Here is a 13,206-nt window from a genome sequence, read left to right on the forward strand (position 1 = left end):
CCATTTCAATGTACAGTGAAACGAGGCATTCTCGTAATGGAGAGTCATAGGTACTGGTCAATTATGGTGCTGGTTTTTATGGTGGTGGTGGTGCTGGTGGCTTACCAATTTTGTCGAAGTGAATAGAAAACTATCACTTGTTGGGGAGGTAAGAAAGCTTCACGCTTGCAACTTTCAGACAGGTTATAAGCACCCAATACTGATTAACCAGCAGTGATGGTGTGCATGTGATAAACACGGGATGGAGAGTTTGTGTTTGTACCTATCTATTTATAATTACGATGTTTCAATGCGAAAAAACAGAAAAAAGCATTCAATGCTAAAGTATTGTTTATCTGACTTATAAAAACTGTTGTTGTGTCTAAAAAGTATAAGCAAACTGTTTAAGAAATCATGCTATTATTTTGATTTCGTCTCTCATAGAGCTCTACCTCTCAATTGTAATGGCGGATGACCACAACATTCAAATATATGATGCCTGGGGTATTGGAAACTTAAGGCAAACAGCTGGATTTCCAATTGGAAATGAAAATAAGTATCATTATGTCTGTCCTGTTGGACCGTTGCTTGTAATTTGGGATATAATAAAAAAGAAGAGAGTGGAAGCTAAACAGCTAGTTGATGATCTGATTACAATTCTGCATAAGTGCCAGAAAACGAAATTTGCATTGCTGATATCCTACAGTGGTAATGGAATATTGCTAAGCCCCTCATTAAAACCCCTTTGCCACTTTGCAGTCCCAGGAAACAATGTGGTCTACGCCAGCTGGTCAACCTGTGGCAAATATTTCTGTGTTTGCAACATTGGTCATTTTTCCTCTGTGAGACTATATGAGATTGAGAGCGATGGTTCATCTGTTGTTTTAAAGTGGTGCGTGAAAGCTTCAGGTATTAAGGGTTTAGAAGCCTGTGCTACCAGTGAAGATGGAACACACAGTTTGGAACAATCTGGATCTGTGGATGGACTGCAGATCAAAGATGCATTATCATCAAAAGCTGACCCTATGGATACTTATTATGGATGTATCTTTACAGATAATCAAAAACTAGTCGCTATATATAAGCATGATAGAAATCCTTGTGAAGCACACCTTTACAGTTACGATGGTGTTTTGTTAAGAAAATGCACTATATCACCATTAGGTGAGCCTAATACTAGCATGTTGTGCATGAGTGAGTGCAGAAAAATGACATGTGCCATTGGCCTTCATCGAGGCCTTTTTGTTTTTATTGATTTAGAAAATTTTGAACTGAAATCAATTTTCCAGGCTCAAGGCTCAGCACAAGTTTGTATATGGGAAAAGGATTTGTTAGTTACAGCTTCTTATCAAAGTGGTTTGCTACAGTGGTGGAGTGTATGCGGAGATTTGGTCAAAGAAATTGAAATTGAAAAAATTGAGTCAGTTGTGCACCTTAATTGGTCTGTTCTTGAAAAAGAACTCTGGATTGGAGGCATTACATCATTAAACTACACATTCTTTGAATCAACACAGAGTGATAATAAAAAGTTATCAAAAACTGTTTCCTTATTTGACCACACAGTTGCTGGCTGTGGTCTTAATTTTAAGGACCAATTTACTTTAGCAACTGGAGACCTTGCTGGGAATGTGATTATCAATAATTTAGGGAGGCATTCAAACTTTGATAATGAATATAGAGTAAATGTGAAGAATTCAGTGCGCTGTCTGGCCTGGATTGATGAGGATTTATTTATTGGAACCCTAGAAGGTATGTTGTTTTGTTGGCAGCCATTTAAATACAGTGAAGGAACACAGGTATATAATGTAGCACATGTGTTTGATTTTGGTGTACTAACGCTCAGGAAAGCAAACACATCAAATCATTTAGCTGTTGGAACAGGAGGTGGAGATCTTTTTATCTTTGACACAAGAAGTGGTACATGCGATTTGGCTCTACATCGCAAAGTGCATGCTTGCAAGACCATTGTTGATGGAACAGGAATACAACCAATGGAAATTTGGAGTCTTGCTTGGGATCCTAGTGACAAAATGATAGTTACGGCATCTGAGGACCAAACTTCAATAGTTCTGAGCATTGCAAAAGGTAGTTGTTGATTTTTTACTAAAGTATGAAGAAAGTTCCATTGTTTAAGAACCAAAAAGGTATTCTAAGGCAGTGGTAGAAGGTGAAAATTTAAAATGATGAGGTAAACACAGGGAATTTTGGCGTTGCTTGTTTAAATTGATTTTCTTTAAGCAAAGATTTAAGTGACTAGTCATATCAAATTTAGGGAAGGGCATTTGACCCCCAACCCCCTCCCCATCATTTTGTCATCATTAAGAAGCAAATTTGAAAGCAGTAAAGATAATTTCAAAACAAGATATTTGGTTTCTTAGATACCTTTCCAAATTGTGCTCTTGGTACAAGTAGTTGTCATAACAGTGCAATAAAAAGACTCTCCATTGTTATCAATCTGGTGGTTATGTTTCCTAGAGTTGCATAGAAATAACAATTGCCATATTTTTAGAAACAGACTAAAGCTATCAAGAAAGATATTCCAGCTGCAGAGTACCTTTTGTTGTTTGTTGGTAGTGTTTGGAGAGGCACTAACGCAAAGAATTGTAATCATTAAGTGATTTCCTTAATGCATAAAAGACAGTTGTAGAGATTTATGTACTTAATGAGAACAAAATTTTTTGTCAAACAAAACTGGGGCAGAAATATCGAGGCATGATTCTATGAAAGCCATGGTGAGAGAAATGATGCAAGCATGTTGTAACACTGGAACAAGATTTGCTTGTTTATACCAAGACTTTTTTTTACTTCTATTTCCACTACAATGGTCCTTTGCGTTCTCCATCTACCCTTACAAGCGAAATAAAAGAAATGATGACCACCGATTGAACCAGGTGGGGCAAAAACCTTGATCGAAAGCTGCCAAATGGCGTCAAACCTTTATTTCATCACAGCAGACCAGAAAAGAAGTGGGATATAAAAAATGTATATCCCAAGTTTCCAAACTTTACTTCCACAGCGGGTACAGAAAGGCAAAAGATATTTTCAGGTACTATGAGCCCCCAACCTGTGGATCATAAATTACCTTTGAAATCTTCAGATGGAAAAATTTTCGTCAGTGCCCCTTTGAACTACATTTAGTTAATCTTTATAATATTCTGGCAATCTTCCAAATAAATTTATGCAGTCTTTTTCTATGAACTGAGCACCTCCCTTTTTAAAAGTATTTGTATGAAACTTTTTAAATAATTCCTTTATATGATGCACTTAATGGACATTGTAGTGTGTTGTTGCATTGATGTTGTTTCTGTTTAAGGTGATCAAATAGCAAAAATTACTGGGCATTCATCAGCAGTGACATCAGTTGATTGGAAATCATTGATGAGTCAGAAATGTATCCTTGCAACATGTGCAGATGATAAGACAGTGCGTATAAATAATGGTGAGACATTTGAACTGCTTCAAATTTTAAATACATCTGAAATCCATGGTTGGTACACATTTACCTACCTTTCAATCAACCCATTGCTTAATGCTGTCTTATGCTCATCACAGAATGGCTTCTTGGTCATGTGGGACTTAGATTCTCTCAACTGTCTCTTTTGCAAGAAGTTGCATTGTGGATCAATTGAAGGGTTAGAATGGAGCAAAATATCACAAAACTTTGCCTCAGTTGGCTCGGACTGTATTGTCAATGTTGCTTCTTTTTGTAGCCAGACAAAGAAGCTGCTTCAACCCATTTAACTGTTAACAAATAGTGCTTCACGATTCTCTTACAGAAAACCTAACAATTAATGAGACTTTAATTAGGAGGGTGGATAGTAAATTCTGCTAGGGGATGTAACCCATCATTTCAGACAACAAGATTCTTTTGGTTGTTGCAGTAGACATTGTGATTAAAAAAACTATCTACAAAATGCTAAAATGACCATTCTATGAAAAGTATTTGAAAAAAAACCATTAGTTTTAATTTCAGGAAACAATGCTCTGATAAAGGCCTTTTGCATTTGTATCAGGTATTTTATATTTTGAAAGAAAATTGAAGTAGGATGTTCTGTAGCAAACATGAATCACAACAAGAAAACGAGAAAATAAAAAGAACATTCATCATCATTCAAGATGTTCTCACTTAACCAGGTTCAACAATCCCTACTATGTTGATATCTTAACCAGGTTCAACCGTTCTAGTACTGAGTTTCTATGCTACTATAAATAGCTAAAAAGTCATAACTTTGACAACAATACGAATAACACCTGCAATACTTAATCAAGCTTAATATAAAAGAACCCTGTTGTGAGTTTGTATATGCCTGAGAGCAATAATGTAACGGGCTCAGAATTTTTAAACTGTAGAATTCTAGCATTTATTCCCCTGCGTTTTGATAATAAGCTCAGGTTAGTTTGATGACGATATTCTGCCACTTAAAGAAAAAGACTGTTGTAGCGTTGTAAAGCAACTTTGGAAGTCCTTCATAGTTGTAGTAGCCGGGTAGTCTTTTTGAACTCTTTTACATTGCCGCGATCCCAATTTCGATCCAAGGCTCATTGTTTTATTGGTCAAGAGAGAACCCGCAAAAAATATATTGTGAATGATTTAATGTGAAATGAATTTACTTTTCAACTGATCAAGTGACAGAACCAAAATTTTTTTAAATTCATCCGTCGTAAAGATAATTAATCTGCGGGTTTTTCGTTATTTCGTCGATGTCTGCATATTAGCAACAAACCAGTTTTGCGACCATAAAGAATGACCTCAAGGCGATTTCTCATGAATCAGGTAATTGTGACCCAAAACAAAACTCGGTTGTTTCCTGGATGGCACTGGTACCGTTGCAATTGAACCCATTGCAATTGAACTATTTAGGATGCACAGGGCATGTAATACATAACTTGCTTTGATAAAACTATATATGAATGACGCTGTACATAGAAAAGCTTGAACTTCTTGTTACACATTGCACCAGTCCGCACACCTTATTTTTTGGTATACCCTGTTATTCATCATTAATTAATAATCATCCAAATCATCTGATTTATCGAAGCATGGTATTTTCAAGGATTTTTGTCCTCGCTTTGAAAAGCCGTCACTGTATAAGTTTTTTAGCGTCGGAATGTCTTTGCTACAGTTAGTTGTCTTTATTTCTTAAGACCAAAATGCTGACTGAGAAGAAAACTACTGCGAGGATTATTTGCCAGAGATTCTGGTCATATTTGTAACAGGCTGTCCAACAATCAGGAAATGATTGACCAAGGATGCTGCCTGCACAAGATGCTCCTTGTGAACATAATGTGAAATTTTTCTTGCTCCCACTGAAATAACATACTGATAAGAAGCAATCGATCTAGATTTTTTATTTAGCGAGCTGTCTTCAGATCATGCTGCTTCATTCTCTAACCACAAACCAAAAAGTATCGGCCATTCACCTCTGGATGCTTAACTTTCTGTTCATCACCTAAGGCAAACGTGAAATGTCTTGAAATTTTTGTGAAACATGGTTAGCGATTACTCAAGCCTCAATTCGGTGAATTCGAGCCTCTTAATAAAGTCTGCTGAAAATTACATCCAGTGTTACAAGACTTGGAAGTTAATGTTTATCAATGGCCATTATCGTGCATGTTGATGACTTTGAGTAGAACAGGCTCGTGTTTTCTTCTTACAGTAGTTTTTCACACTGGCTTTTTCGTGTGAGATCTGCTGGAATCGTTTAGAACCATTGAAATTCCTTCTCTAATGTTGATCTTTTTCTGTAATTGTAAGTACACACAAAGCTTAGATCGGATAAACCCCGGCTTAGAGGCAGTAACCAAAATTTAAAATCTATCCGTTGGTAAGCCTCAGATATGTTTGTAATGCTTAATCAAATAAAATGTTCTGTAAATGGCTATTGATGTCCATGAACCAAAATGGCCTGACCTTTCCCCTCGCCTGATATGTCTAGCAGTTGTTTCAAGTAACGAGCCTTCTTTCACAAGAACTCAAGAAGCCTTGCTGACAGGCATCTTGTGCCTCTTTAATCCTAAGCTCTTGGAAGAATACGTAAAGATGTGATGATATCTAACATGCATATATGACTTGGTAATTTGTAAAACGTCCTGGTATTATTCTTCATAAATATTCATTGTTGCTTGCGTTAGGTTTTGCCGAATCGTCAAGTTTTACAGTTAAACCAGGAATCTAGTCAAGTTTACTAAGTAACACTGATTAGTTTGAGGGAGTCGTCTTGAAGGGATTGATTCAAAGTCAAATTTTGTTGGGCACTGATTTGGAAACTTTTTAATCTACACATGACATGTTGTCTAATGAGTCTCCTTGTAGTCTGGCTTAGGAAGTCCATATCCAACTGGAAAAGGTGTTCGCACGGGTTTTTGATTACCTTTGTGGTCAATTACGGTTGACCTTATGTTCCAACTCTATCGTTATATATATATATATACATACAGTTGCCTGATTGTTACATTAAGTGTGAAACTCGGAGTAGCAACTCAGAGTTGTCCTGTTCCTTACACCAACACCAAACAGCCTGAACTCGGTTTTCTCGGGGTGCTTATTAATTCAGCCTGAAAGTTTTGCATTACGTTTCCAAATTCATTTGACGGAATTGGAACTTCTGTGTCATCTGCGTCAAGGAACAATGTGAAAAGTCATGGCCCTAGACAGGATCTCTATGGTAATCCATATGTAATTGGCCTTTACTAAGGCTTAACCTTTCCTTTGCCAAATAGGCAGATATAGACATATTTGAAAATTTCTGTTTTACCGGTCTTTGTGCTCGTATAGGTAGGGCTGTACAACAGTTGCCTGGTGATCGCATTAAGCGTGAAGCTCTGAGAAGCAATTTAGAACCGTCCTGTTAGCTCTGCCTACACCAGATGTGGTTAATCTGTTTTCAAAAGGGACCACATGAGAAGTCTGAACTGTGTTTGAGGGGCGAACCAACGATAACTTCATTCTGCGCAATGTTCATTTTCCCACAGTGTAAAAAGCAATAAATTATGTATTTCTGCCGACACTGGTTGTTGAGTTAGTGAGTTGGTCTATCACAGAAAACGCTTATAGGGATGTTATCAAGGTGTAGCTGTGCTCAAATCTTGCCCTGAAATAATTTTAATCTAAGTCTAAATATGTTTATGAAATTTTCTTCCAAGAGAATAGATATGAATATTTTTATCTTCTGAAATATTCACATTATTTCTAAGGAGACTTATTGGTAATTGGAAATCATCCAAAATATTCTTTTAAAGTTTCTAGTTTCTTTCCCAATATACTCATTTTCCCAATTATTAAAAAGTTTGAAAAGTACTGTATTTATCATGAAAGAGGACTCCAGCTTTCTTGCTGAGCTATCCAAATTCAAAGTTTGGCACCTTCTATATAAATCGTTTATCATCATCAAACCAGGCAGTCTTATGGCAAAGGTTCCTTACATTGGTGGTTTCAAATGGGAAACTGTAACAACCACTCCTTCAGGCGTTACTTGTGGTTGCAATTCCATGCTGAATAAGGTGTAAACTCTTCACATGAAAATACTTTACTTGGTTATGTATGATTTTTTGGTTCAATGGTACTATGTAAACATGTTTTAGCTGACAGAGTTAACCCCATGTTTGGTCAGATTTGCTATGAGAGAAGAGTTTAAGATTCGTGTTGTCAACATACTATGCTGTGAGGAATCAAAGTTTCCATTTAAATTCTTTGCAGTTGTTTTGTTATTTGTTTGAAAACCATCCGAATCGGATAGACAAGTTTAACGTCTTTCTAATTTTTGACAGAGTAAAATATGCGTCGAACCTTCCTCGATTCCTTTCTTCTTTGCGGTAAATAATATATTCTTAATCTCCCAAAAGGTGTATTTTTCGCAAACTCTTGTAGCATGACGCTAGGTCACAGGGTCACGTGCTTCTCTGAACCGTGCTTCTCTGAACCGTGCTTCTGTCCATCAACCCTGCTACAGAGGATGTTGTTTATTGCGTAAATCACTTTTCGATATAGCGCTTTTTAATGTTTTGTTGAGCCAGAGAGGACAGAAATGCCAAAAAAACCAGAGAGAGCAATAGGATAGGGGATGCATAGCATCCAAATGAATTCCTTCACTGTGTTTTTTCAAAGAATGTAATTCTCGAACTTTGGAAAAGTCCAAAGTGCTTTATTGATATCCTAGGATTCTAACTCGTAGTAGGTATAGCAGTTGGGTATTGGGAGGGACTGGCCCCCACTTTTTAGAAACAGAAATAAAGCACAATTAATTACTGATAGCTACTGGAACCCCTTTCACATTGCATGTTCGGTCAGCATATGAGAAGGATGCTGGAGAACTGGAACCAAGGGCGACGGAACAAAAGACAGCAATTACTGCAGCCACTGATCCCCCTCCAGGGTCCCCATTGCTCAGTAAACTGTACACACGCTGTAAGGTTCCAGGTACTACGATATCGATGGTCTAATATACTCCTGATTTGTTTTAAAACGAATAATGATCCATGTGCCTAACATCAGATGTGAAACAGATTTACAAAAGAAACGGGAAAAAGTGTAGACGGTTGCTGTGTAGCGTAAAAAAGAGAAGAAAGTAAAATATTTGATGCCATCCAAACATACCGGTTTTATGAATGAAACTTATAGTCTTTTTGATTATCTTCTAATTTGCATCATTAGAAAGTTCTTTATTACCATACAATAAATATTGGACCAAAACATGGTTTGAAAGAGTGCCAATTTGTTCAACTGGTCGTAGCAATTGCGAAACTCCAGTGAGAAGATCTCGTCACTGGATGTCAAATGCAGGGCAAAGCAACAAAAATGCTCCGCATCCTCAATGCCAATTATATCTCTTAAATTGTGCTTGAATTTGTGAAAATTCAATTTGCTGAGACCGACCCTTATTTGAAAAAGATAACTTAAACCTATTGGGTCAGAGATACCGAATAGGGATTTTGCAGTGGGACGAATTATTGACAGAAGCTTTTTTTGAAAGCAGCAACAGAAGGGCCAAATCTTATCTCTGAATCAAGTTTATTCCATTCAGATATGCAGTTGGGATAAAAATTCGATTGAAACTTCTCTGCTTTTGCTCTTACTCATCCAACATCATCCTGGCTGCGAAGAGGGAAATTTTGCTGTTGAAGAGGTTGAATTGGTTCCTTTGTGTATAGTAGGGTGAGGTTATTTATGATCGTACAGAACAAGGTAAGACGTCTACTCCATTTACGGAAACTTAGTGACTCCCAGCCAAGCTCTGCATACAGTTTTTCTCGTGATGTTTCTCTCCATATCCCAGTTACAGCAAGAGCAGCAGCATATTGAACAGATTCCAATTGTTCCATTAAATTTGATAAGGTGATATTTTGACTGAATTCACATGCAGGAGTATGTTAGATAACATCGCCGTATTGCAGGTGAGGGCCGTACATTAAGTTTATACAGTTCATTTGGGGTATTCATGGGTAAATATTTGGAGAGATATTTTATCAAACCAATGCCCTTCCTCGTTTTGGCGATAGCAACTTTAATATGAGATGAAAAGGAAAGTTTAGAGTCCAAGATGATACCTAGATGTTTGTGTTCGTTTAAGTATTTTTCCACGGGTATGTTATTACAGAAGAGAATTGGTTGGTTTATTTTGTTTCTCTTCCTTGAAAATAGCAGATCCAAAGCTTGCTTTTGCGCATCTGGATGAAAAGTCATCCTCCTGTCATGGGCCCACTGAACTATCAGCTAAAGGTCGTGGTTCATGTGATCAGTAGCATGTGAAAAGTTTAACATTACATTTCAAGCCTGCAGTGAGATCATTTATATATATAAGAAAGAATAATGGTCCTAAACTAGAACCCTGGGGCACCCCAGCCAAAATATCTCCCCATTTAGAACACTGACCATTCAGAATTATTCGCTGTTTTCGTTCCCTAAGAAAACTTTAGATGAGGGAAAGAACATGTCCCTAGACACCTCATCGTTTGAGTTCATGAATGGGCCCATCTTGTCATACTCTATCAAATGCCTTGGAAATGTCTAGGTACACAGAACGAACATCGAAAGGAGGGTTACAGTCAAATGCCTCAAAATTGTATATGTTATAGAGATCAATTGGTTGACTGTTGAGTCACTGGGACGGAAACCTGGGGTTTAGAAAATTAAATGAAACAAGATGGAAGTATAAAGAATCGTACACTAGTTTTTCAAGTATTTTCCCGAAACTTGGTAGAAAAGAAATAGGACGGTAATTGCTCTTAAGTTTCTTTAGTTTTCATGTGAACCGGAACTACATTAGCACACTTCCATATTTCAGGAAATACACCATATCTCAAACAGTTCATGAAAATTATTTTAAGAGGAGAAACTAATGAAGCATCGCTTAGCTCTGCCATTCTTATAGAAATACCATCCCAGCCATGTGCTTTATTAGGATTTAGTGATCTTATGATTTTCAATATTTTTTCTTCTGAGATGCTAAAATCATTTTTGCACCTTCTGCTACCATGGTTTTTATTCCTTTGAGCTTATCTTTTGGCTGACCGTTTTTCACAAAGGTTCTATATACAAGATACTTTTCCCTTAAAAAGCTTTTTACAACATTTTGTTATCCAGGGCAATTTGACCTGCTCATTGGGACATTTCATTTGTTGAGGTGCTCATGCCAATTAAACATTTCAATACTTTTCCTAAAAGCGACAAAATCGGCCTTATCATAAAACCAAATCCTACGGGTATCAGGGGGTCGTGCTCTGTTCGAGACAAAAAAGCGGTTGGGAAGGTAGAATGCTAACCGAGACCTTTCGTTTTCCAAATTTTGCATCATTTTTCAGCTTTCAGTCGATCAGCTGTCATTAAATATGCAATGAAATTTCAAGCTGATCAAGAAAAACAAGCAGAAAAACATAATCATTGCCGAAAGGGAAAGGGCAATGTCATCTGCTGTAGAATTCTGCTTGCCAAGTTCTTTAAACACAAGTAGAAAAAAAACAAAAGAGAACCGAAATGTCGGTGTAGCAGTTACAGGAATGTTGGTTGTCATCCGCTTCCTCCTAAGCCGCAACTTCCGTTTATGTTTTAAAAGAATGACGTTCCAACCGCTTGGAAGGTGGAAGAAACCCAATATTATAACCGAACAGCTAGAAATTCATTTTTCTATTATCTGTTTAACCAGAAAAAGAAACCTAATCGTCTAAAAAAGCATTTTCTATCCTATCTTTAACAAAATCATTTTTAAGCAGTTTCTAAAGGCTGATTGTGATCAATACTAAGGTTTCTTGAATTTTTATCATCCCACGGGTCTGTTTCTTAGAGACAACTTGTTTAAAAAACATTCATGTAGATCGCAAATTCACAGATTCAAGGCATCTCGACATAAAGAAACGGATACATCCACGCATTCGCAATTCTTTGATTTATTTCTGAGTACGGTATAAAGTGATTTTAGAAATCTGCTGGTATCTTTATAAGTTTCATTTATATGTATAGCATCGGTTGTTGGTAATCAGATATGATATTTTATGCTAGGATATAGAAAGAAAAGTTTGCTAAAGAAAAAAGGAAAATTATTCAAAAACTCAAGGTACTACTTGAGTAATTTGTGTGTTTCCTAGCATTACAAGATAGTATAATATACAAACAATCTTTTGGTGGTACAAAACTTGTAAATGGCTTTGAAAAAAGCAAACATTTAGTAAACTAAAGCTTTTCGTCTGACACTCTTCAGAGTTTAAAACGTCAGAACATAGATCGAAAACTCTACGCTAAGTATAATATACCACACATCAATGCATGTGACCATTCAAAGAAATTGGTTGACCTACCCACCCAGACTTTTTTGTTTTACCCGTGAAGAGCAAGAATTACAGTGACTGCCAGATCGAATGATTAAAAACTATAATATCAACGGTTTATCGAGTGTTTCAGAATGGAAAACATGGCAAAATAGCCAGCAACTTAAACGATTAAATGATAATATTGTAAAGTTTCGTTTTTTATGTAGATGATTTCATAATTTTGCAACTATTCCTCTACAGCTGGGATGAATACATCAAATTTTTTCACAAGATGTTTCACAATATTACTGTTATTTGTGACAGGAGATTGGCTGATTCAAATAAATTAAAATATAATTTGTTTTTTTTCAATAGATTGGTATCTACTCTATTTTTTGTCTATTCTTTTATTTCTTCTATGCTATGAATATCACGTTTTTGAATTTTTGATGAGAAAACAAGTAAACAACAAACTTGCAGCAAATCTGTTTGTGTCAAATAGTTTTCAATACTTCATCTATCATCACCACATAGTCACCAAATATACCAAAACAGTGTCTATGTTACAAAACCTCTTACTGATTTCCATCCGTGAGAAATGTTTTTCTGCAATGAAGCATGAAAAATGATGGAAATGCAAACAGAGATGTCAGTGGTGTAACCAGCACATAATTGAAGAGTTGAGATTCTTCATCAGGTAACACCAATTAAACGTGGAATGTGTCAGCTTGAAATGCAGGTGCAATTTTAAGAAAAGACAGAGAAAGTCAGTGCACTGTTGCATTCTATTATAATTAATTACCTTTAAAAGGTGCCGGTAAACAGCATCTAAAATATTTACAGCATAGATTTATGCCTAATGAAAATTCTAAACAATGTTTGTAAGCCTTTTTATTTATGGTCTTGGTACATCCTAAATGTAGCATTAATAAACATGGAGCTGTTCCCTGGGCCGTTCTTCTTAAATATTATGATGCAGCAGCGTTGATTGAATGTCTGGCTGGTGTACCTGCACCCACACACATCTCTAGTTACGCCGACGGCAATATATTTCGTAGATTTGACTGAATCGGCAAAACTGCTTAAGTCTCCATGGGCAGACGTGGGAGAAAGGTGCAGACAAGGAAGTATGTGTTTTAAAGGCAGTGATTGATATGGCAATGATTCATAAATGAAATGAGGGGGAAGGGGGTTCAAATTCCTTCTTTCTTTGACTTTCAGTGGATTTGACTGTTTTTACGAATTTGTCATTTTGCTGAGCTAATCGAGTAAATCATATTTCAAAGGAGGCTGCATGCATGAGAGGCTGCGAGGCTTTATACCACGGGAGGCTGCAATGGGCTAAAAACGTAAATTTGTAGATTGCTATGCTCACTATGCTGTGACTTTCATTTCTCTGAAATAATTTCGTTAGTTGCAGTCTTGCATAAGTAGAGGTAAAGCTGTCAATCTGGGTATAATTGGGTACACTCGATAACCCTCGAGGGT

The 13,206-nt window shown here is 36.7% G+C and overlaps 1 protein-coding gene across 1 annotated transcript; it reads left to right on the forward strand.

Annotated features, from left to right (window-relative positions):
- Positions 1–19: 19 nt before the first annotated feature.
- LOC135685534 (uncharacterized) lies at positions 20–3,855 on the forward strand. Its single transcript, XM_089112866.1, has 3 exons — positions 20–148; positions 424–2,064; positions 3,293–3,855. The coding sequence occupies exons 2-3, from the start codon at positions 444–446 to the stop codon at positions 3,718–3,720; spliced, it is 2,049 nt and encodes a 682-aa protein (XP_088968992.1). The 5' UTR covers positions 20–148; positions 424–443; the 3' UTR covers positions 3,721–3,855.
- Positions 3,856–13,206: the final 9,351 nt, after the last annotated feature.

This window comes from Rhopilema esculentum, chromosome 15 (genome assembly GCF_057945365.1).
Source record: "Rhopilema esculentum isolate cy_ngs chromosome 15, ASM5794536v1, whole genome shotgun sequence".
Taxonomy (NCBI): Eukaryota; Metazoa; Cnidaria; class Scyphozoa; order Rhizostomeae; family Rhizostomatidae; genus Rhopilema; species Rhopilema esculentum.

What these genes read in the sequence shown, in the direction of transcription:
- LOC135685534 (XM_089112866.1), top strand. Translation starts at nt 444, where the DNA reads ATGGCGGATGACCACAACATTCAAATATATGATGCCTGGGGTATTGGA. An exon ending in AGTTCTGAGCATTGCAAAAG is followed by an intron (nt 2,065 to 3,292) that starts GTAGTTGTTGAT and finishes TTTCTGTTTAAG; the next exon opens with GTGATCAAATAGCAAAAATT.